The sequence below is a fragment of the Oncorhynchus keta genome, chromosome 19, assembly GCF_023373465.1.
Source record: "Oncorhynchus keta strain PuntledgeMale-10-30-2019 chromosome 19, Oket_V2, whole genome shotgun sequence".
Lineage (NCBI taxonomy): Eukaryota > Metazoa > Chordata > Actinopteri > Salmoniformes > Salmonidae > Oncorhynchus > Oncorhynchus keta.
Genome location: NC_068439.1, coordinates 16,712,571 through 16,736,082, shown reverse-complemented (window position 1 = coordinate 16,736,082; position 23,512 = coordinate 16,712,571). Strand labels below are relative to the sequence as shown.

The following is a 23,512-nucleotide window of genomic DNA, read 5'->3' as shown; positions in this document are numbered from 1 at the left end:
CACAACATCCTCCTAAGCGAGCATCGCGATATTTGCTGTTATTATCACTCTGTTTATGAGCGCCAGCCGCAGCGCAATGGCGTTCATATATGACAGTCAAAAGGGCCATAAACGCAGGGAGAGAGAGGCTGAAGTTTATGGTTGCCTCTCTCCGGCCTTACCTCGCCTGGCGCATCCTTTACTGCGCGCTGGAATTCCGTCCCTAATTACTGGACATCCTCCCCGTTGCCGCAGCAACGCGGCCATAAAATCTGTCTCAGAGTCTGGAGCATTTGTACAGTTGGAGTGCAGTGCAATAAACCGTCTGAGACCCAAGGTTATCAATTATTTTACAAAGGAGGCGAGAGCGAGGACAGGGGAGAGCACGGATAGGAAAAGCCTCTGCTCACTGGCCGTTTCGACTTCATTTGAGAAGGTTTTTTCCCCCTTCGCAGGTTGTCCTCCTTGGATCAGAGTAGCGGCCATGGGGCTTGTGCTCATTTGGAGACGCTTCTTCCTGCCACAGTGCGGCGCTGTTGAGATCAATGTCATTGTCGTAGATATTTTTGTTTGCAAGAACTCGAACCCAGCACAAGAAACCTTCAAGATTCTCGAGGGATACAATACCTTGCAATGCAGGTACATTTTCTCAAACAAAGAACAAAGCCTCATACTATGTGAGAGAGCTGGCTGTTCCTGTTTTCAGAAGTAGATTATTTGAACAGTTTATTTAAGTACAACTGTATTGTAACGTTACTTTCCTTTAGCTGTTTTGATCATTAGGTTGCACATTCAATATGGTGGTCAGCAGTAGAGCATGATTGGCAGTATAATTGTAGAGGGCCTCGGTAAGATATAAAATGTAGTAGCCTAGCAACACGTGCTCTGCTACATTTGTTAGGCTTGTATATTTTACATGTATAAGCATGGCCCAAAAATATATCGCAAAATATCTGTCCCAAATATCCAATAGAACAGGCCTACTTTAAGATATCAAGGTTATTACAGGCTGAAAGTATTTGTTCACAATCATGGAAAGAGGGGAGTGAATGTCTTATCTAAAGTAGTTCATCATTATCTATTCATTTCAGTGTTTTTTATAAAACTTTTTTTTAATGATCTGGATTAGTTGGTCCTTCTAAATCACAACAATCACTTGTGAAATCACCACTCTCACTGGGCTTTTTGGAACCAATCTGCATTTGGTGTCCTTCCAGAAGGCATTACTCTCTGGGTCGTGCCAAAAGTATAAATTATGTGATTGAAAAAGTAGGTTTGATTGTGATACGCCAGAAACGTGTGTTCCTTTCCTTCCTGTTCTAGACGCTAGAGAGGGGGATATTCGGTATCATTCCAAGGTGCGGATGGGGTTCCCCACGGCTCTTGAATGCGCGTGGACACCCCTCTACTACTCCTTTGTCTCTCGTGAAAAATAAATGCTTCCGCTGGATGTAATAAAACTCTGCATTATTGTTCATAACTGCACTCGCGACGAACATGATCCGTCCGAAACGGCCTCCCCGGCCACCATCATATGAGGTTGATCAAAGCGTTGTTCAGAGTAAACTGTTTTAGGGGAAATGATAGCTGGACAGCTGTGAAATGAAGATTTAATAGCCGCAATTAGGCTAATAACTGTAACACGGAGATATAACATAGCCTAGGTTACACGTCGATACAGCAGCATAGGGTGTGTGTGCTGACTACAACTGTTTCAAAGCTGCATGTGCACATAATTAATTAACGTCAACATTATTAAGTATTGAATTTCGAATGGCTGATATTTTATAAGATCATATATATATTTGCTGATGGTGTTTTTGCTGATTTGTCTGGTAGTTAAAGTTCACTCGTAATGGAATGCACAATTCACTGTTCAGTTTATAGAACAGGCAAATAATGTTAGCTGCACGGATCCCTCCTCCTCATATGTACAGTATATATAGTCAACCCTAGTTATGCACCATATCAACCTTTTCGTTCCTTTAGAACGTTACTTTAGAATTGATAGAACTATTACCCGTCTCACTTCTATGTTTAATTGGGAGACATAATGAATAAGATGTCATTTTTCGTGACAGCAATGTTGTTGTTTTTTACCATCGAACTATTATCCCACTAGACCTAAACCACAACTATAAGCCTATAGTAACGATGCAGAAATTGCTTTTAGGTCTACACTTAAGGGCACGTTTGTGTTTTGGGGGGTTAAATCACCATGTTTACTTACTTGCTCAGGTTATTCCCATTGTCTCGTTGGGGTATTATAGGGCCTCAACCGGTCTCCCTCCATTTGGATGCGTCCATTCCTCTCTCTCTCTCCAGGTTGAAGTTAATCTGGGCCGGTTTTGACCATTACCCGTGCCAGGTGGCTTGTGGACCTCCTGCTCTGTTTTCACTCTGCGGTGTCCATCTCAATGCAAAATTGAGAAAAATGTATTGTTATTGTTGAAACAGCATGTCAATTAGATGTCCACAAATGTATGTTATACGGGTGGTGAATTGTGTGAATAAAAAAAGCGTAGGTTTATATAGGACATGGCACACCTTTATATTTGATGAACGCATAATGATTATCTGCATCCATAGTTTTCTTTTACAATGCCTTTGTAACACGCTATTAGGCATCGAGGCTACACATAGGCTTATTTGTAACCAAAAACATCAGTTGGTGTTACTGCATCATCCTTCGACGCTAAATTGACAATGATTTAGCTTTAACCAGACTCCCAGAATCATCTAGTGCTGCTATTTGGTCGGATATACAGTCTGTTTTGATGTCCCTATATGTATATCTTATATAATAAATAGATCTAGAAGAAACGAATCATTTGAACACGGAGAAAATTGCTGTATGTAAAGCATATAATGTTCCTGCCAATTAGGCCTAATGTCTTCATCGGTGTTTTACCTTTCTACAATCCATTTACTTGTCAATTAATTAGACCTACGCAGTGATCTATTTTATATTAAATCACTGTAAAATAACGCGTAGGCGTCTTGTTACGCCCTGTTTAGGGTACCTGTTTAAACCTGAAGGGAACCTTAATGTTGGCTTACAGTTGTCACTTACAGTTCGGGAGGATTGTCGACACTGTGTGCGCATGAAAAGGTGTAGGCTATAGGCGCGAATGACTTGCAAAGTGGTTGTTTATTTGATTTGGTTTAATGTGCTGGTTTTACTTTTCCAACGTTCATTTTAAATTAGCTATATAAGGAGTACATGTAACCTAGTTGTATCTAGTCTAGTATCGATTAAACAGCATCTGAGGGCTGTTAAACCTTGTAAACCTCTCATTTTAGTACAGGAAGAACGCATAGCCTTATCTGCAGTTGATGGATGTAACACTTGAAGTCTCTAAACTTTTGCAAAGTCATCTTTAAAGGTCACTAACCTACAGTGTAAAATAGGGTTTCAAATACTTTTTGTAATTTTTATTTCATATTAATTGTGTTATAATGATGAGGTGAACACGTCATTATTTAGTAGCTTATATAGGCTTTCCTTTATTGGTCCTGTTGTTGCGTCTGGTTTTAAAACGAATATGGTTTCCATTTAGTCTTATTGTGTGATATATACGCATATAAAGTATCAACTACAGGGAGCCATAGGGCTTAAGACAAATTAATAATTTGATTAATTAAACCTTATGCTTATTTTATTTTACGCACAGTTCAAAATAATAAGGGATAAGACGTACTTCTCTTAATGCTGAAAACAGAATTGGTAGTTGATACGGAACATATGCTGCCGAACTCCCCTTTGCGCATGCATGGGTGCGCATAAGACTACTTTTTATTTTCGAATGTTTGCATTCTGCACATATGGCCTCGCCCCGTCGGCGCTATGGTGGTGCATTAAAGCGGGATGAGAGAAACGCACTGATTGCTGTGCTTTCTCCTTTCTATTCCTCAGACCTTCGATGGCCCCGGCTGCTACGTGGTCGTGGATGGGGAGGGGCCCTGCGTATCCGAGCCTTCCTATTGGCTCCAGAGTCTGCACAGCGGAGAGGGGGGTACATCTAATCATATCCAGCATGTTTTGCACAAGAAATGTCAGCCAGAAAGGGCTATCTTCTCCCCTCGCCAAAATACACTACAATAATGTCATGCTCGGACAGCCCCGCAGGAAACGCGTTTTTTGTGGATTCTCTGATCAGCGGTCGGACCGAGGGTGCAGGGGGACACTACTACCCGGGCAGCGGCGTGTGTCTGCCCCATAACACCGCCTCGGAGGTTCCTTACGGACTACAGAACTGTGGATACTTCCCTGGCATAGGCAAGCGGAGCAACGCAGGTCCCCAAAACATGATGTCTGCCGCGTCAGGCGCGTATATGTCAGGCATGGAGATGTGGATGGACGCGCAGAGGTCGTGCAGAATGGACCGAATGGACCAACAACAAACTGTGGGTCCCCAGGTCGCGCCCTGCTCGTTCCCGCAGAGCATTAAGGAGGAGAGCGCGTACTGTCTCTATGAACCGCAGAAGTGCCCTAAAGCCTCCACAGCCGAAGACCTGACATACTCGAGGCTAACCACAACAGGCTCCGGTTCAGGCTCCTGTACAGTCACCGACGGCGGCGGTGGTGGGGGTACTGTACCCGTGCCTGGCTACTTCCGCTTGTCTCAGACGCACGCACGCTCTCATAAAGTTTACCACGGTGCCCAATCGAACCCCTCTCATTCTCACTTTGGCCTACACCCCCCTGCACCAACTCGTTTCCACACCTCGACACCCCAGCTGTCCTCAGCTTTAGCCTGCTCAGCCACGGCGGAGCACAGGAGGAGAGACACCGAGGAGGCTCTGTCCTCCGGTAACGCGCCCAAGCCCCAGCAGAGGAAGGCCCTACTGGGGGACGAGGAGACGCGAGCGTCCTCCGACGGGGAACCTTCCTCTCCCGAGGAAGCTGTGGTGGAGCTCGAGAAGGAAAAGTCAGTGAAAACGACTAAAGGTGAGCTGAGATCATTAAAAGGTGTTGTCACTCTGCCACGGTTGGTTTTATTTCATACTGTATAGTGAAGCAGGTATGGCGACAAATAAAACGATTATAACACTTGCCGAGAGACCGATTTCTGCTTTAGCATTCAGAGGTCATTTAGGTGTTTTTATTCAGGGATAATATATGGTCTATATGAGGCGACACCATGCTTTAGTTGAGAATATTTTAATGCCTTCAATATCAAGCGGGCATGAAAGGTTTGGAAAAATAATATAAAATAATAATAATAGAAAAATGCTGTGGGGAAAAAAGCAATGTTATTATAAAAAAAATACAAGTAATTATTTGTTTCGGTTTAGGCTATAGGTTTATCATAGAGTTTCCATTATAGGCCCTTGTTTCTTTGGACAAAAAAATACTAAACTGTCGCTCAAAATAGGCCTAACATTCGTAGGCTATGTCTATTCACTATCTACTAAAAGCCTGTTTTTATTTTTGTCTGTTGATATTTGTTCTTATTATAGTAGGTCTAAAATGTTATACATCTCATAAAATATCTTTGAAATATTACCTGCACATGTTTTAAGTTCAAGCAAAGTACACAAGGCCGTTGAACCTTCCTTATGGAAAGGCCTATATCAACCCATTGACCTGCACAACACACACACACACAGAAGCTTGCGCGCGGCCTATCTTACATCCCAAGCTGTCAGCCTAAAAGCATGTATCTACCATTTCCTTTAGGAGACTCAAAAAGTGAGAGCACCGCCAACTGGCTAACAGCAAAAAGCGGCCGGAAGAAACGTTGCCCATACACCAAGCACCAGACACTGGAGCTCGAGAAGGAGTTCCTCTTCAACATGTACCTGACTCGCGAGCGTCGCCTAGAGATCAGTAGGAGTGTGCACCTGACCGACAGGCAGGTCAAAATATGGTTCCAGAATCGCAGAATGAAACTGAAGAAAATGACCCGGGAAAACAGGATTCGGGAGCTCACGTCAAATTTCGGTTTTTCGTGATAACACTGAATGTTTTTAATAAGCTTTGTATTAAACGAGCTTTAGTTATAATGCAAGTTGAAAAGGGCACATATTTCTTAGGCCTACAGGCAAGCCTTTGCATCGTCCTGTATAGCTACTGGTAAAACGTGAATGTTATCGGTTGTTTCTTATTTCTTCATATTCTGTCACATCTTGGATTAGGTGTCTTGGGTAAAATAATGGTTGACATTTTATCTAAATTGGAGCTACACATATAAATCACAATTGAGTTTTACAAATATATTGCATATATTGTGCAGTTTCTTTAAAATGTAGATTGCATGAAACAACATGATTCAGACCCCCCCTTTCCCTGCATTTTGCAATGTGGATCACACAAGGCCTATCTATCAACAGTGAGGGAACAAGATGAGTCGACCTATAAATGTATTGTTCCGATATATTATGATGAGTTGAGGATCATTTTGTTGTGTAGACTCGAACTAAGGGAAACGTACATGAGCAGTCTACATTGTGAAAATGTTTTTATTGTGTATAACATTATGTACATATGAGATTGTGTTTTGTGTATTGCGTAATAAATTATAAGTTCACATATACTGTATTAGTCTGTTTTTTGAAGTCAGTGTTTATACCTCTGTATTTTTCGCCATTTTCTGTAATATAGTATAAGCATTTTGGAATCCCGTTTGACGTTGTACATTGCTTGGCTTTTGCCTGTATAGGCCTATAACGCTGCAAGGCGGCATTTGTAGAGTTTTATGACTTGCTCGTATATGACGATTCTCGCTCTCCCCAAAGACTGATTTCAGTCGAGAGAGAGACGTTTAGCCGGAGAGGAAGCAATAGACAGTGGTAGAAAGTAATATTGCGTTTTGGCATTTTTGGACAAAGTCTTCCATTCATTTTGTGATTGGAATAGTGGAATAACTTCGATGAATGGGTAAGTCCATTTGTTGTTTGCGATTTGTGTTTTCTGGACTCAACATGTAAACAGAAAGACAGTTTCCAGTGCAAGGATTTGATAATGAACATTAAAGAACATGGTACTTTCAATACAGGCTCGTTATGAACAACATTGGTGTTTGAAATCGATATGAAAACCGAAGAAGACGTGGCGTTACGCATTGGCTGCTGTGCGTCTTGAGGCCTGGAGCGGACTGTGGAGTGGTTTAGGTAGTTTCATGTTGTTGGGATCTATTTTCTACCTCTACAACAGGAAACTGTCTGAATTGGCCCAGTTTATTACATCGAAACTTCAGTCAACGTAGTCTGGGACACGTGCAATCTGATTGAATTGTATGTAATAGGATGGAGTGTTATTTGTTTTTACATAAATATATGAATAAACAATAGGACATTTCTTATTTCCTTTAGCTGTTGAGAAATACTTACTGTCGTGTATTTATCTTAACATATCGTCAGTAATATTTATACAAACTCCACTTGTTATTTTCGTCATCAAATTAAGCCCCTGAATTGCCTGCGTCCTATATTTATCTTGGTAAAAGCTCAGCCATAGGCGAGTTGGACTTGGATTTAGCGTATAGATAAGCATGTTTTCTCTCACTCGTGACGCAATGACGCCAGACAAGGCCTCGGTTACGACCACTGCATTGGAGTGGAAGGGGAAGTTGAGTGGGCAACAGCGACCTCAGCGGCGCGCGGGTGGGCAGTTGAACCGGATGCTTCCGCTGCGCAATACAGCCCGGACACAAAAGAGGGGAAGGGCTTTATGGCGATATTTAGATCCGCCAGACAAGCTGTTATCTGCGGGAAAAATAAGTGAATAACCCCTGCGGTATACTGGGTCCGTGTTAAACACACCCTGATTTAGTTTACAGCCTTAAAGTGCCATTGCATTCACTTGTGTGTCCTTTTTTTCTTTTGAAGGTTGCTGTCTGCGCTGTGTTTAAGTGCGCATAGCCTTTATTTATCCACTAGCCTTTTTATTTTATTCTAATGTCTCTAATACATTTTCACCAAGCATTATCTGATTAAGCACAGTGGTAGGCCCAATGCTTTCCAGGTAGATGAACGCCTATCTTTTCAGTTATTGGTGTGAGTTATACCGTTTTTTTCAGTATGGGAAAACAGGCTGGAGTGGATTATTTAGCAGTAGTCAATCGCCTGTGGCCTGTAAGGTGTTGGCCTAGCTTTCAGTTTTATTCCACGGTAATAAATAGAACACGTCATTCTGTGGGCTATCCTATCACGGTTCTCTAAAGCTATGGTAGGGCAAGGTTCGAGAACATGTCCTTGAAGTGTTACAACGTGTTACGCCGACATTTCCTCTCTTCATACTAGTTCAGATTTTATCATATTGTATCCAGACTTAGGTTTGTTGTATTTGTTTGTCCATTGTTGTTCGGTTTTTGAAAACGAGTTTTATTTCTGCTTTCAAATTTGATTAGAACGTGATCTATGTGTCTGAATGATGAAATAAACAACCCCATGTTTAAACTATTAAATTATCTATTAATTGGATGTTTTTCTCTCGAGGGATATCACACTTTATGAGGATACTCAACGGCTTCTGTACATTATGCTGTATTTGTTAACGTATTCTTTTCTACTTAATAGTGTATCATTTTTTCATTAGCCATAGTGGCTTCCATAATTGGCACTGCTGTGCTGGTAGCCTATTTGTAATAGTGCTAATGGTAATTATGGTTAGGGGCCTGTGTTTTGGTTGATTATGTCATATGACCTGGATTTTAACAGAAGTGAGAAATTAGAATTAGAACAAAAATAAAAACAATTGTCTGAGGATGATGCTGGACCATCTGACATAAAAATAAAAGGGTGAAATTTGATAATATATATATATATATATTTTTTTTTACATAAAGGTTCAAATCCAGGTAAACCAAAACACAGGGTCTTAATTATGATAGTGGCCCCATAATAGGCTTATAGAACTCCTAGTAATAGTCGGATGCAAACAATATGTGTAGGCTAATTCTTAGTAATAGTGGTAAAGTATTTGTATTTGAAAAAGAAGCCAGCTCGACGTGCACTACTATGTGCATACTATTTTCTATGACGAATATCCATAATTGTCGCTTATTTTGTTGAATCTTAATTGTTTAAATATGCCACAATTAGTCCTATTTCCATGTAGGTTATTGATTGAATTCATATATTTTCTGTTATAGAACATTGCTGTTTAATTCCTCGGTTTTATAACCAGAATGTAGGCTATCCTGGATATTCATGGACACAGAATACAATATTAGACTAGAACAGTAAAATGATTCTTTACATTTTTTTGTTTTTGTTTTAAGGCAGCAGTAAATACATTAACTTAACCGGGTAGACCTACTACTATGTCAACACACATTTCTATTCTATTTAGACATTTGTTTTCTATAAAAAAGAACTATACGAATTAAAACTTTTCCATATTTTGCTATTGAAAAAATATTACTTTTACTGAGAAATTATATATATATTTTTCCAAATAGGCAATATAATAACAATGTCATAGGATGTTGATGAAATAACACATTCAACTAGTCAGATATTATTCTCAGCAGGCTTGTGGTTCTATTAATCTTATATTATATTAGGTTATTATTGTATAATACCAAACTAATAGCTTGATATAGCACACCTTTGAAAGCTTATGCTTAATGGGGCGTGAACGTAAAAGCTTTTCATTTTGGAATGTTTCCTGACAATGAAAATATGAAAGGTTTGAACATTTTGACAGAAGATGAAAGAGGTTACATGCTACGATGGAAAGCTACCCAGAGCATTAGTTGTAAGAAAGAATATCTGAATAATTGACGTTCCTTGGCGCTGTAGAAATAATGCATTTTATGACATTTGGTATCGTTAATAAGCCCCAATATGGCGGCGTTATCCTGGTTATGTTCAGCTCCTGTATGTTTTGTTGTGAGTATTATTGGTAATGCTTATTACCCTGTAACATATGTGTAAATATACTCGTTAAATGTGTGTTTTGGGAGAATTATTTATTGGATTTGCTGACCTATACTAAGTGGACAGATACTTCCAATGGTATTTCAGTTTAGTCTACTCTCCCTTTCCATAGCCCTACACTTATATCAGCAGTAATTGTATAAAATAATAATGATTTGCTTTTAAAACTAGACATTGTTACGTTTTAAGACAGAGACCCGCGAGCATTTAATAGCCAAAGGGATTGATTTATCCTTTATTGTTCAGCCTTTATGATCACGTGCGCTCGTCACCCAATCGAATGGCAGTCTTGCTTCCCAACTATTAGTTGACTGTAGATCTTTGTGGTGCCAAGTTGCTATACTTGATTTCTTCAGATTGTTATTTTGTAAAAGTCGGGTTTAGTGCTTGTGTATGTGTGTGGTGTGTGTGGCACGCGTGTTTTTGTATGTATCTGTGTATGTGTGGGTACATGTGAAAGTCTCTTTTGTCATGTCGACATCTGGAACGTTGACTAGCTACTACGTCGACTCCCTCATCTTGCCGGAGATCGAGGAGCTGTCCGCGCCCAGATACACCTCCGGTCAGGGGGGGCTCCAGCATGCGAGGCAGCTCACCTCGCTCACCGATCACACCGAGCTTGGGCCCTGCACCTTCCCGACGAAAGCTCCGGTCTTCAGCCCGTCCTGGGGCAATGTATCGACCCAGTTTCCAGGTGCCGTGTCATCCGTGTACCACCACCCGTATGGGCATCACCAAGGCCCGGCTCCAGGCGACTTGGAGGGTCGCTACATGCAGTCCTGGCTGCTTGAGCCCATATCAGGGTCCTTGCCCTTGACCGGATTACCAACGAGTCATCATTACGGGATCAAACCGGAGAGCCTGGGCGCACGAGTGGACAGCGCGCTGCCTGGATCCCATACCGCACTGCTCCTGTCCGACTTCACCAACGGGACAGTTGTGACGGCGTCCCCGGTGGACAAGAACACACTACCTGGCCAGACCGCAAACCTGAACGGGGAGGTAGAGGAGAAACCGGCCCTCGATCCAAGTAAGTGCTGCTTCATACTTTGACATTTGGTAATGCTATGTTCTGTAAAGCTGCGGGGATGCACGTAGAAATGTGTGAGTAGCAGAGGGGGCGCGTGGTTGAAAATATGCCATTCGAGGCGTGCCATTTATCGGGACTTGATAATAATATAATAATAATATATTCCTCTCTCGTTTCTATGTTTTGATACTATGTGTTTCAGATTTTAAACAGCAGCAACAGTCAGGTGTAGGAGTGCATTGCTACTTTGGATTGCATTTAGATTTTTATATCCATAATTGATTTCCAGGGCTTTTGTTATCAGCCTCGTCCCTTGTGGGTCATGTGTTTTTATTACATCTGGGCCAGCAGCACCGGGCTCACACCAGTCTCGTTTCGCACCCCCTCTCTCCAGATAACCCGGTATCTAACTGGCTCCACGCAAGCGCCACGAGAAAAAAGCGCTGTCCATACTCCAAGCACCAGATCCTTGAGCTGGAAAAAGAGTTCCTCTTTAACACGTACCTCACGCGGGACCGTAGGTTCGAGGTCGCGAGGCAGCTCAACCTTACTGAGAGACAGGTCAAAATCTGGTTTCAGAACCGCAGAATGAAGATGAAGAAATGTAATAAAGATTGTGGACCAAAAAATGATTTATAGGTACCTATGACTCATTGAACGAGAACGTAAAAAATATCACAAAAAGGGGATATATGTGAAAATACTGTCTTTTTTAGAAGTCGTCTTATTGTTTTATTCCAAACAGAAGCTGTTATGTGTCTTGTAAAAAGCATGTCAGGCTCACCTCGTCGGTTTGATGCAACTACCTTTATATTGCACAATTTAACAGTGCGCATCATTTGTTGTTATTGTTATTAGGATGTTAATTAATTAAGGCCTCGGCTGCAAGTGTCATTGTGTAACACGAGTATTAGTAGGCCTGTTCTCTGTGCTCATTTGTGTATGGATGTTTATAGCTATGTGTGTGTTCTCTGGTTTGTAGATATTTGTATTTCCGGTTCAAATGAATTTAGTTTTAAATGTGATTAAGTTTTTGTTGTTGTTGCTGTCATTATTTCAGTTACTGGTAACGTTGATTCATGATCTAACGTTGGAGTGATCGACTAACGTCTGGCTGCTAACGTCTGGCTGCTAAGCTGCTAACGTGATGGTAGCATTTTGAAGGGGGTGCATGAGTATCGAAAGCCTTTTTAAAATGCATATAGGCCTATTGATACTATTCATAGAAGGTACATAACAATCATTTTGTGTTGACTACCTAGACGTCTCTCAACTACCTATAATTGCAAGACCTATAATTGCAAGAGCCTATTTCATTTTTACCTGACTCCGTTGTGAAGAAACATAACGCTTGTATAGGAAACTATGTCTGAATTTCAGGGAGTAACATTTAGAGGACATATTGGAGAGAGGACATTTTAAAAACACTGTAGGCTACGTAATGAATACCTCATGGTCTGGAGACGTCGGTTCTCAAATGTAATTTGTACTTTATTTATTGAATAAAACAAATTATATCTGCGAATGCAGCCACATTGAATTCTTATCATTTGTTGTGCTTTTACATTTCACTGTAATCTAAGAATTAATTCAATAAATTATAAAATTCTTAAATATATTGACAGTCAAATGTATTGCATCCTACCAAATGTATTGTGTAGCCTATACGCCAACACTTAGATTCATTAGTAGTAATGACAGTCGACCATTTATTTCATTTTCCGTGAGGAAATTCGAGTCTTTGACTTTGAAATGTCAACGGCTTATCAAGTAATGTGAGCGCGCATTCGGCATTCTTTCTTCAACACCGCGCGCAAAACACACACGCACATACACACTGTATTTGTGTGTGTGTGTAGTTAATGAGGGGGGCTCTGCCTGAAGTCTCTGTATCAGGGTAAACAGGCAAGCCCCGAGCGTCGCTCCGTGCATGCAGCTCTGCTCTGTTCCGCGCGCCTTGGCAGAGAACATTGTTAGTTGTATACAGCCATAAAATACAATTACCACTATAACCGTTTATGGGGTGCAAAGCGCTGCAAGGCGAGAGGACACAACACAAGAAAGATGTCGAAATGTTCGACAGCTGGGGCCTGTAGGATATCTGTTCTTCAGCTATGATATGACACCACCGCTCAGTTAAGACCCCGTGCTTCTGGACACATCATGGACACACCGCCATGTTTTAAAACCTGCAATATGTGCAGGGAGAGAGGTCAAAGGTATTGAGCGTTCAACGAGGGGACTGTACTATGTGGAATTTAGCTGTGGTGTTGGTAATCAAATTACAATCTATTTGATATGATCTTCTAGTTAGAATGAGTGGTTGAGGTGGACCTGCTTCCCCAAGCCTTTGGCCTATAGGCCTAGAGGAGTTCTCTTAAATCTGCGGTGTACCAAATAATAACAACAGTTGAAATTATAGAGACATGTGGAATAGGCTACAACTGGACCTTGGCAAAACTAAATAATTACAGAATCACAGAAACACCCTTCGTTTTTCAGACAACATCATTCGTTGTATGTAGTCGTTGTATGGAGCCGTCGTTGTATGGAGCCATATAGCGGTGTTGTGACGCGCTCGGCCTCGAGGACGCAGATGGACCCCAAACATCAAAGGCTGGGCCAGAGAAAGAGCAATAAAACGCCTGGCCTGCTATACTGTCTGGCATTCCACATTTAATGGCTTTATGGCCGTCCAGACACAATTAGGCCGTTTTCAGAACTCGGCACCCATTTGTTTTCTCTCTTTCTGTAGGACTGCAGCATGGACAAAAGGCCGAGCGGAAATTATCAGCTTTATTGGCGTTTCCCCGAATGTTGCTCTCCGGACTCATGGTCAACTCGAGCGCCCCTTTGTTTCTACCTGGCCTGGGAAACGTTCTCGCTCGGTTTCTCTGGTGGTAGCTAGTGTTCTGTTGACGTGCTGGAGGAAGGGCAATAAAGCTACAGCATTATATGAGGCAAGACCTAGTCTCAGTGTATATGAGGCCAACATGGGCATTTTAGATATACTATTCTCGATGCTAACCACTGGACCTCTAAATCTACATTCCGTCTGGAAATAGTACCGCGCGCAATGAATGCCACAGTTCCTACAAGAATCACATTCCTTTATGTGATTTTTTTTCTCTCTATTTGGCCACTAAGCGGGTGGCTGTGATTGCAGTTCTGTGCGCATTGCACCTTTTCCACCCTGCAAGTTTGTGTAGTGACCAGAGGATGGCGCTGATGTTCCATAACAAGCCTCAGAATGGCCTCTTTTGAAATCTTTCCTTTGTCATTACTCTCGCAGGAACATAACAGTTTAAGAGTGCAACAAAGTGATTCCACACCCTGCCTACGGTTTTACAATGCAAGTCTAATACCACGTTAAGGAATGTTTAGTAATACAGCGCGCTCATCTGGAATACAACGTTAAGGAATGTTTAGGAATACAGTGCGCTCATCAGGAATACAACGTTTAGACATGTTTAGGAATACAGTGCGCTCATCAGGAATACAACGTTTAGGCATGTTTAGGAATACAGTGCGCTCATCAGGAATACAACGTTTAGGCATGTTTAGGAATACAGTGCGCTCATCAGGAATACAACGTTTAGACATGTTTAGGAATACAGTGCGCTCATCAGGAATACAACGATTAGGCATGTTTAGGAATACAGTGCGCTCATCAGGAATACAACGTTTAGACATGTTTAGGAATACAGTGCGCTCATCAGGAATACAACGTTTAGACATGTTTAGGAATACAGTGCGCTCATCAGGAATACAACGTTTAGACATGTTTAGGAATACAGTGCGCTCATCAGGAATAAAACGTTTAGACATGTTTAGGAATACAGTGCGCTCATCAGGAATACAACGTTTAGGCATGTTTAGGAATACAGTGCGCTCATCAGGAATACAACGTTTAGACATGTTTAGGCCTAATATGTTGATGCATCCTTTTCCTGCATAATTTGCGTTCTATAACATTGTACTTCTAATTGTTCTTATGCAGATTATTTTACCTTTATTTAACTTGGCACGTCAGTTAAGAACAAATTCTTATTTTCAATGACGGCCTAGGACCAGTGGGTTAACTGCGTTGTTCAGGGGCAGAACGACAGATTTGTCAGTTCGGGGATTCAATCTTGCAACCAGTTATTAATCCAACACTCTATCCTTTAGGCTACCTGCCGCCCCAATATTATTAGCTATTGTGGTCGTAAGCACATCCAGGGCAGTATTTAATAATATAAAGATTTATAAAAATAGACGAAATAGTAGGCCTTAATCTAGTTATACACAGTATGTTGTTCATGGGTATATTTACATTTTCTACACACTACACAAAGAAACCTAAAACTTAGATTTTCTACATGTCAAATTAATTGACAATCTATATAATTAAGTACATTTTACTGGGCAAATAACGTTGAGTGTTTGATTGTCTTCAAAGAAAACAGGCTTTTAGTAGGCCTAATTATTATAGTTAGAATGCGTTTATTTGTTATCTTTAGGTTAGGCCTATAGGAAAACTTAACATAGGTAGTGTTTAATAAACATAATTATCATGCAATATCAACATATGATTCAGAGTACAAGATGCAATTACATTTTGTAAAGTTAGTGGAAAACTATTTTCCACTTTTTTCTGAAGTATTATTCATATTCAACGTTTGCAATATGGTCCAACACAAGTAGCTTTTGGTCTGATTTGCGTTCAATTTGCTTTCGTTGAATCCATTTAGGAGTACTATGATATGGCATATTGTAAAATGTGATCGGCTTTGCGTTTTAGAGTATGTTTGGTGATATTTAAATTTAGCCTAAGTGTCTATATGATCACACACACAGAATTGCATTTTCATTAGAATATAAGAAAGAATATACATAAACTTGCCCAAATGAGGCCATAGCATATTGCAGATAAAACATAATAAATTCAGAGTTAAAGAAAGAAAGCTAGATAACACAATTGTAGTAGATGTCTAAATGTAGGCCTACAAATAAATGCCGCTCGTTTTGAGTATTCAAATTGACTTACTTAATTTGCTTACCTAACTCTTATGTTTTTAATTAATCACTTGCTTCATCTAGCATTGGGTTAGCACTCAAAATAATTTTCTCTAATACTCATTACAACAAAGTCATTTTATATATAAGCAATAAGGCTCAGGGCTGTTCTTAACCACGACGCAACACAGAGTGCCTGGACACAGCCCTTAGCCTTGGTATATTGGCGATATACCACAAACCCCCGAGGTGCCTTATTGCTATTAAAAACTGTCTACCAACTTAATTAGAGCATTACAAAGAAATGGTCTTTCAGCCAATCAGCATTAAGGGCTCGAACCAACCAGTTTATAATAGATTTTTGGAAACACGAGTTACACAACAACAGTAACTCAAATAGGAAACAATGTATAAAGGTTACAATTGTAAATGGTATTATTTTAATCACAGTAATATACAATAAATTGTTGTAAAGTTGATTATGACAAGCAATCAAATGTAGCCCACCTATATGTAGTCTGTGTGTGTTAATCATACTCTGTAGTCTGTGTGTGTTAATTCTACTCTGTAGTCTGTGTTAATCCTACTCTGTAGTCTGTGTGTGTTAATCCTACTCTGTAGCCTGAGTGTGTTAATTATACTCTGTAGTCGGTGTGTGTTAATCCTACTCTGTAGTCTGTGTTAATCCTACTATGTAGTCTGTGTGTGTTAATCCTACTCTGTAGCCTGAGTGTGTTAATTCTACTCTGTAGTCGGTGTGTGTTAATCCTACTCTGTAGTCTGTGTGTGTTAATCCTACTATGTAGTCTGTGTGTGTTAATCCTACTCTGTAGTCTGTGTGTTTTAATCCTACTCTGTAGTCTGTGTGTGTTAATTCTACTCTGTAGTCTGTGCACCATAATGATATTTCTGGCCCTGCTGGAGATTGGCTACAGCGGTCACAGGGCTGGATCACGTGCTTTGGTGTAAATCTAGGGTGTATTGCTGTCATTTATCACACTACCTCGTAAAAACGACACTGAAGATTCTGACCAACAAATCACAAGGAAAAACTATGAGCTCTTATTATGTGGATGGTCTTTTTAGCAAATATACGGCGACCGGTTCTTTCTTCCCAAATGCCGACCGGGGTTCGTGCGCTCTTCGACCCAGTGGAGAAGGATCCGCATCTGTTCACAGTGCCGCAGCCCCTGCCTTCCCAACGTCCTTGTCCGGACTTTACAACGTCAACAATGCTATTTACCAGAGCCCCCCGATGTTTACTCCTGCTTATGACCAGGGGCCGGACGTGCACAGTCTGCACTGCAGCTCTTTCGACCAGAGCCGTCTGTTCGGGGACAGCTGCATCCAGCCGGTGCCGGGTCCACTCACCTCGCCAGAGGACAAACACTACCGGATGTACCCCTGGATGAGAACATCAGGTATGATCTTACATGGGACAATTTACTGTTGTCTTAATTAATGGTGCAATTAATTCCGTGAAGCCATTGGTATTGCATGGAAATAATCCGATTCAAAAATAATAATAATTAGTTGTGTGACCACAAATTCATTATCCCTCCGCTTCTGTAGTGTTCATCGTGCAGGGACATTTCCGCTGTTTTTGTTGTTGTTGCTCTTCTACGGTATGTGGCAGTAAAATACCAGGCTGTAAATTGTAGTGTAAATCATTGCTCGTGCGCTCTGCAGTTCGCCCTTTTGATTGGGCTCAGAATGGCAGTTGTGATTAACATAATCAGTTTCAGGAACCTATTTGTACACAGGGATATAACTAAACTATAGTGGTGGCTGTAAACAATATCAGTAGACCAGTCGGAGCAGTGGTATTGATACTAGTGTCTGATTAGTACGGAATTGGTAGGCAGGACAGTGTCTGATAAAGACCATGGAAATAGCAGTAGTACTTGCTTATGGGATGTGGGTATGACCTAGTGACGGTGGACTAACACATGCTTCTAATTGGAGAGGCATGCAGTGCATTAGCAATAGGCTACAGGCTAGAATCCCAGCTGGAACATTTGTAACGGACGGAAGTCTGAGCCAAAACTGCACTGACAGTCCGAAAACATTTTGAGAAAGAAATCTTAGCAAAAATGGCACAGAATTACAGACTGTGGCACGTTTTTTAAAATATTTTATTTTCTATAGAAAAAATTCCAAGAATCCAAGATCACATAATTGTCATGTGTGTCATTATCAGTATCAAGTTATTATCGGAGTTATTACATATGGCATGCTTGTGTAGAACATGATTTTAGAGCAATTTGCAGGATTTTTTATTCGTGGGCCTAGTGGGAAAATGCTATGTACAAATGTAGGATCTTAATTTGAGCCAGTTTCCAACAAAATAATCCTGCAGCAACAGGAAATGTGAATTATTATGTGGATTATAGTAAATTAACATTCATTTCTTGTAGGGCTTTATGCATTTTTCGTTAGGGTAAATCAAAGCCTGACATTTTAAAGTGGAAATGACCAACTTTAGAAGCCTTTTAAAGTCTCAAAAACTCTAGGAGTTTCAATTTCCTGCTGCGTAGGAAAATTCTCAACAATAAAAGAGGGATCAAATTAAGATCCTGCATCTGTACATCGATTAAAACCATTCTTTCTTTCAGATCCAAACAGAAAGCGTGGACGTCAGACGTACTCCCGGTACCAGACACTGGAGCTGGAGAAAGAATTCCACTTTAACCGGTACCTGAACCGCCGGAGGCGCGTGGAGATAGCACACGCGCTCTGCCTGACTGAGCGCCAGATCAAAATCTGGTTCCAGAACCGGAGGATGAAGTGGAAGAAAGATCACAAGGACGAGTCTTCGAGCTCAAACCTCAGTACCAACTCAGAGAACGTAAACAAGGATGGTGATGGTAATCCGGTAAACAACGGACAGTCCAAGACCCAGGAGGCAGAGCAAGGAGACTCCCCGTCTGCGGGTGTGGCATCAGAAACCCCTACAAGAGAAGGAGATGGCGACGTAGAGGCTATTAATGAAAGAAACACTCCATAAATGTTTGTATTTGTCAAATGTTAAAGATGTATACTCTCATAGAATCGACACACTCTGTTCATCATGTTTGTTTATCAATTTAGAGATTAGTAAGGATTGGTGAAACGACTTGCAGGCTGAAGTTGAGAAGCACTTATTTATTGTACTGTATACAAGCTAGTGAAACACTGTCTCTAGCAACAAAAGGCATACGTCTATGTGCACATGAAAAAGAACGGATACTACCTATTCACACTATAGTATTATTATGAAACTCAATTTGATCTTTGAATGTAGAAAATGCATACTGTAAATGTTATTCAATAATACAAATGATTGGTTGGGAACTATTAGATATTTTACGACTGAAATAACATTCCTGAACAGAGAACTACCTAATGCGACAGTTAATTCCAAGCAACTTCCGAATTTAGCCTACCTCCAATTTGAATTGACTTAGACAAAGGGACCTTTTCGCATTCTATTTGTTTCTATTTCAAATGGAAATAAATGCAAATGTTGCGTAAAAGTGCCTTTGTTGAATCAACTAGCGAATATGGCTTTAACGTTTTACTGTCCCTTATTCTCGTTATATTGCACTGCTGTAGCTGTTACGGTTTGGCGTATTCCTATAGCTTATATTTGTGAGAACTTATCTTTTGGGGCCATGTAGAGATTGTAATACATATTCGCATGATTCCAATACCCTACCTCAGAGACTACAGACCTATTCGGCTACTACTGTATCACTGAATTTCAATACTGTATAACTTCTTGTATATGTGTGAAATTGAAGTCTTTGTAAATACTGTGACGTCGTGTTGTTAGTGTATTTTTGCATCCTCTTATACGTCAATCACATTTTTGGTGGACGTGAGTGTGTCTGCTTGCATGTGTTTGTAGGATATTTTGCAAATTAGGGAAATAGTGTGTTTGTTTTATCTGATCAAATGAATACAAGAGAACTGCTCCAATATTCAGAAATAATCTATATGCTCCCTCCACATCTCTGCTTTGACTCGGAGGTATTCGTATTTTGACATTATGCAAGACACAATATGAATCCAATAAAAACAAAAGCCTTCAGTTTTGAAAATAGCTTCGTAACGAATTTCCTGTAGAACAACCATACATTTATACGAACTTTAGAAAACATGTTAAGAAAGCACATATAGTCAACATGCCAAAATAGATGGGATTATCTTAAATTAGGCATGGATGAAAATACTTGTCTTAATTTTTCACGTTCATTTAGTTCTACATTTCTTTTTATATGACAATAAATATTGACAACACTAAGCCTACAAATTATACTATTACATAACACACTATCTGGCTCATTCAGCAGGAAAAGTGAAAAGAGCTGATGAAACCCATGACACGTGTTTAAAGGAGTAGTCCATTATTTTACAACTTAATGTGAGATGGTTCCTCACTCTGAAAGTAGAAACTGCAATCCATGTTTCAGTTTCCTGTAAACATCTTGCTACACACACCACAAGTTAACAATCATTGGAACTGATGGGGGCATGTGAGCATGTTTTTTTAAATAGCCAAAGCACCTTTAAGTAACATCAAACTAAATATGTAACTGATTAGAATTGATTTCAGGTGATTTTTATCTTCTTTTTTAAAACATGCTCACATGCTCCTTTAACTGCCATAGACTTTTAGCTTGTGGTGGCTAAGGTTACCTGAATTTTGTAGTGGCTGTTCAAAGAAACTGAACCATGGATTACAGTTTATCTTTGCCCATAGACTACTTTTAGGGTGAGGAACCATCTAACATCAAGTTGTAAAATAGTGAACTACTCCTTTAATAAAGAGGCTAAAGCAGTGTTTCCAAAACTCGGTCCTGAGGACCCCAAGATGTGCATGTTTGGTTTGTTGCTCTAGCACTACACAGTTGATTCAAATAATCAAAGCTTAATAATGATTATTTGAATCAGCTGTGTAGCGCTGCTTGGGGTCCTCTGGACTGAGATTGGGAAACAATGGGCAAAAGTATGCTAACTATGAGGACATGAGACTGGACAGGCTGTGCATGTGTAGCCTACTGTGTAGGGGAAATGAATGTTGAATGTTTAACTGTGCATTCCCCCTCTTTCTGGTAAGATGGCGCCTAGCTCTGAACTGCCCCTTCTCCTCTCTCTCCATCTCCCCACCCGCTTTCCCCCTCTCTCCTCTTGCTCTCCCTCTCTCACTAGGTCATAAATCTGTTGTTGTTTATGAAAATGTACAAAATAGCAATACAGCTTTAAGAGGCTCCTCCTTTCCCATTGGTCCACACTGGTCACATGGCATGGAGCCGTGAACATGAACTTTTTTATATATAATTTTCCAGAAGAGAACGTCACTCATTTAACAGCCTGTGTCTGCCACACAACCCTTTCTGTAATGTAAAAGCTTTTGCTCCTCAATGTCATTGTTTATGTATTTTCGTCATGGGTAATGCTGTTTCGCTTTTGAGTTGAGTTTTGTATTATGCAGTGGCAAGGAGCAGTGTCCCTTTCTTGGAACCGGACGGTTTGGATTCATTACCGTCGTTCTCGGTTTGGCACAATGGACGGATTGAGTGGGAGCGCGTCGTCGCCTGACCCCGGGGGCTCGTGGATTCGTCCAGGGACCCAACTGGCACAACAGGGGATCTTCCCCGGTCTACCTCGCGCCAACTGCACCTGTCCGTCCTCTTCTCGTAACATCCCCACGCACCATGAGACCTGAACACGGTAAGAATACTTGCTTATCATGAGTATGATTTTATATGATTTGGGAATCATTCATTAAACAAAGTGAGCATAAAAATAAAAACAAATACCATCACTATGCTTGTCTAGTATTAAAGTGTTGACTATCAGAAGATTGGTTGGAGTGTTCTAGGCTTCGTTAAAATGGGGTTTCTCTCCGATAATTTGATAATTTGATAGGATATGGTCATAATTTGCATGATTATTTATGATCATTGTTATGGTAGTTGATGTGGTCTCTGGGCTTGACCTATATAATTATGTCATTCAATATTTGTGTAGCCCTATGCATTTTCATTATGAGAACTTCAATAACTTAGCATGCATGTATGCTATTTGTGTTTTCTTTACTTGTTGCAATTTGAATTGGGTGGTCTGTCGGTAGCTGGGTTTTGGGACTGGAGCCAATAGGCTATTCTCTGTCGCCCTCTTGTGGGAGAAGTCTGGTCTTCGTTTGGTTCCCATTTCGCCATTTTCAGTCTACATGGTTGTGCCAGCACAGTTCAACCACAACACAGTGCTGTTGTCTAGCACGAATCACAATCAATGTGTATCTTGTGTTGCAGTTGTGTTAATCTATATACTGTATGCTGTATAGGACCGCGTGCAATGCCAGGGTTGTGGGTTCGATTCCCACAGGGGACCAGTAAGAAAAAGTCAGCCTCGTTTTATAGACCAGAAGAAACATAGCAATCGAAAATCCGGGACACTCACATTAGTATGATATGTTTAGTTTGGTATGGTTACATAACACAGAAGTTTACTTGAAGCAATAAATTAAAGGAGGATGGATAGGTCGGGTATAAGGCAAATGTCTAACAAACCGAAGGTTGCGTGTTCGAATCTCATCACAGGCAACTACTTACTACTTTGCAAATACATAACATATTAGTTAACCTAGCTAATCTTAGCCACCTAGTTAACTTTAGCAACTTTTGCTATTCGTAACATATCATAAGAATTTGAATTTGTAACACATCATACGAAATACATACCATACAAATGTAACATATCATACTAATTTGAGTGCCCCGGATTTTTGTTACGTTTACTACCGAGTCCAGGAGGAAAAAGTACGAAAATGTGTGCACTCACTACTCTAATTCGCTCTGGGTAGGAGTGTCTGCTAAATGACTAAAACGTTTATAATGTATACTATCTTATATTAGCTTAATCGAGAGTGTTCTTGTCTTCCTCTCCTGTTTTCTACCCCAATGAGGTAACATCAGCACCACATCACAGAAAGAATACCCTCATCAATGACCCCTTCATCTGGATATTGTGCATACCTATAATAATTATAAACTTTATAGCAACACAAATAAGAGTGATGTGATATTGTGCTGTTCAGTAATGGCATTGGCTTTGTTTGATTGTTGTGAATTACTGTATATGCTTGACATTTTTGTATTGGACGTTTACGAAATTTAAGTTAATCCTTCCTATTTTGCCCGGCTCAAAAGCCTACAGAATAGAATATAACATTTTAAGGTGTAGTCTACAAAAATGTCCCAAAGAATGATAAAACACCAAGACTTGTTGACAAATGAATATACCAAGAAACAAATACAATCATTATGAGCCATAGACTAGAAAGGAAATACACTTTCGCTTAAAATGGGGTTCTGATTAGGACAACAGATAGTCAGTGTTCTTTACATAAGATCTCTGTATGTCACTCTCCAGACGATGATTACCTCAAAATTATGTCACAGAATAGAACCTGAGACCAAAGCGTCACAATTGATATGGCAAGACTATTACCTCAAAATACTGACACAAACAGACTCTGAGAGACCAAAACGTCACAATTGGCATCAATACCAAAGAAGGAGTACAGCACAATAGCATACTGTTGTATTGCATTTTAATAATGCGTGTGTA

General features: G+C 40.4%; 3 protein-coding genes across 4 annotated transcripts in view; all 3 read left to right on the top strand.

The window, feature by feature from the left end:
* Positions 1 to 290: 290 nt before the first annotated feature.
* Positions 291 to 6,508, top strand: LOC118375510 (homeobox protein Hox-A10-like). The gene is made up of 3 exons (XM_035762091.2): positions 291 to 618; positions 3,896 to 4,930; positions 5,663 to 6,508. The coding sequence occupies exons 2-3, from the start codon at positions 4,033 to 4,035 to the stop codon at positions 5,935 to 5,937; spliced, it is 1,173 nt and encodes a 390-aa protein (XP_035617984.1). The 5' UTR covers positions 291 to 618; positions 3,896 to 4,032; the 3' UTR covers positions 5,938 to 6,508.
* Positions 6,509 to 9,836: 3,328 nt separating this feature from the next.
* Positions 9,837 to 18,725, top strand: LOC118375519 (homeobox protein Hox-A9-like). 2 transcript variants are annotated; one of them, XM_035762111.2, is made up of 3 exons: positions 9,837 to 10,897; positions 17,175 to 17,316; positions 18,511 to 18,725. In XM_035762111.2, the coding sequence occupies exons 1-3, from the start codon at positions 10,261 to 10,263 to the stop codon at positions 18,584 to 18,586; spliced, it is 855 nt and encodes a 284-aa protein (XP_035618004.1). In that variant the 5' UTR covers positions 9,837 to 10,260; the 3' UTR covers positions 18,587 to 18,725. The 2 variants fall into 2 exon arrangements, with proteins under 2 accessions (XP_035618004.1, XP_035618002.1); XM_035762109.2 differs by lacking the exons at positions 17,175 to 17,316; positions 18,511 to 18,725 and adding an exon at positions 11,292 to 12,455.
* A 1,589-nt stretch (positions 18,726 to 20,314) lies between these two features.
* LOC118375517 (homeobox protein Hox-A3a-like) overlaps positions 20,315 to 23,512 on the top strand; it is a 34,898-nt gene continuing 31,700 nt past the window's right edge. Inside the window, exon 1 of the mRNA XM_035762102.2 lies at positions 20,315 to 21,610. The gene's annotated coding sequence lies outside the window, so the exon portion shown is untranslated. The remainder of the gene's footprint in view (positions 21,611 to 23,512) is intronic.

Bases quoted from the DNA above. Each gene is read 5' to 3' on its own strand.
- LOC118375519 (XM_035762109.2), top strand. From the start codon at position 10,261: ATGTGTGTGGTGTGTGTGGCACGCGTGTTTTTGTATGTATCTGTGTAT. The intron at 10,898-11,291 runs GTAAGTGCTGCT...CCCTCTCTCCAG, and splicing joins GAAACCGGCCCTCGATCCAA to ATAACCCGGTATCTAACTGG.
- LOC118375510 (XM_035762091.2), top strand. From the start codon at position 4,033: ATGTCAGCCAGAAAGGGCTATCTTCTCCCCTCGCCAAAATACACTACA. The intron at 4,931-5,662 runs GTGAGCTGAGAT...CATTTCCTTTAG, and splicing joins GTCAGTGAAAACGACTAAAG to GAGACTCAAAAAGTGAGAGC.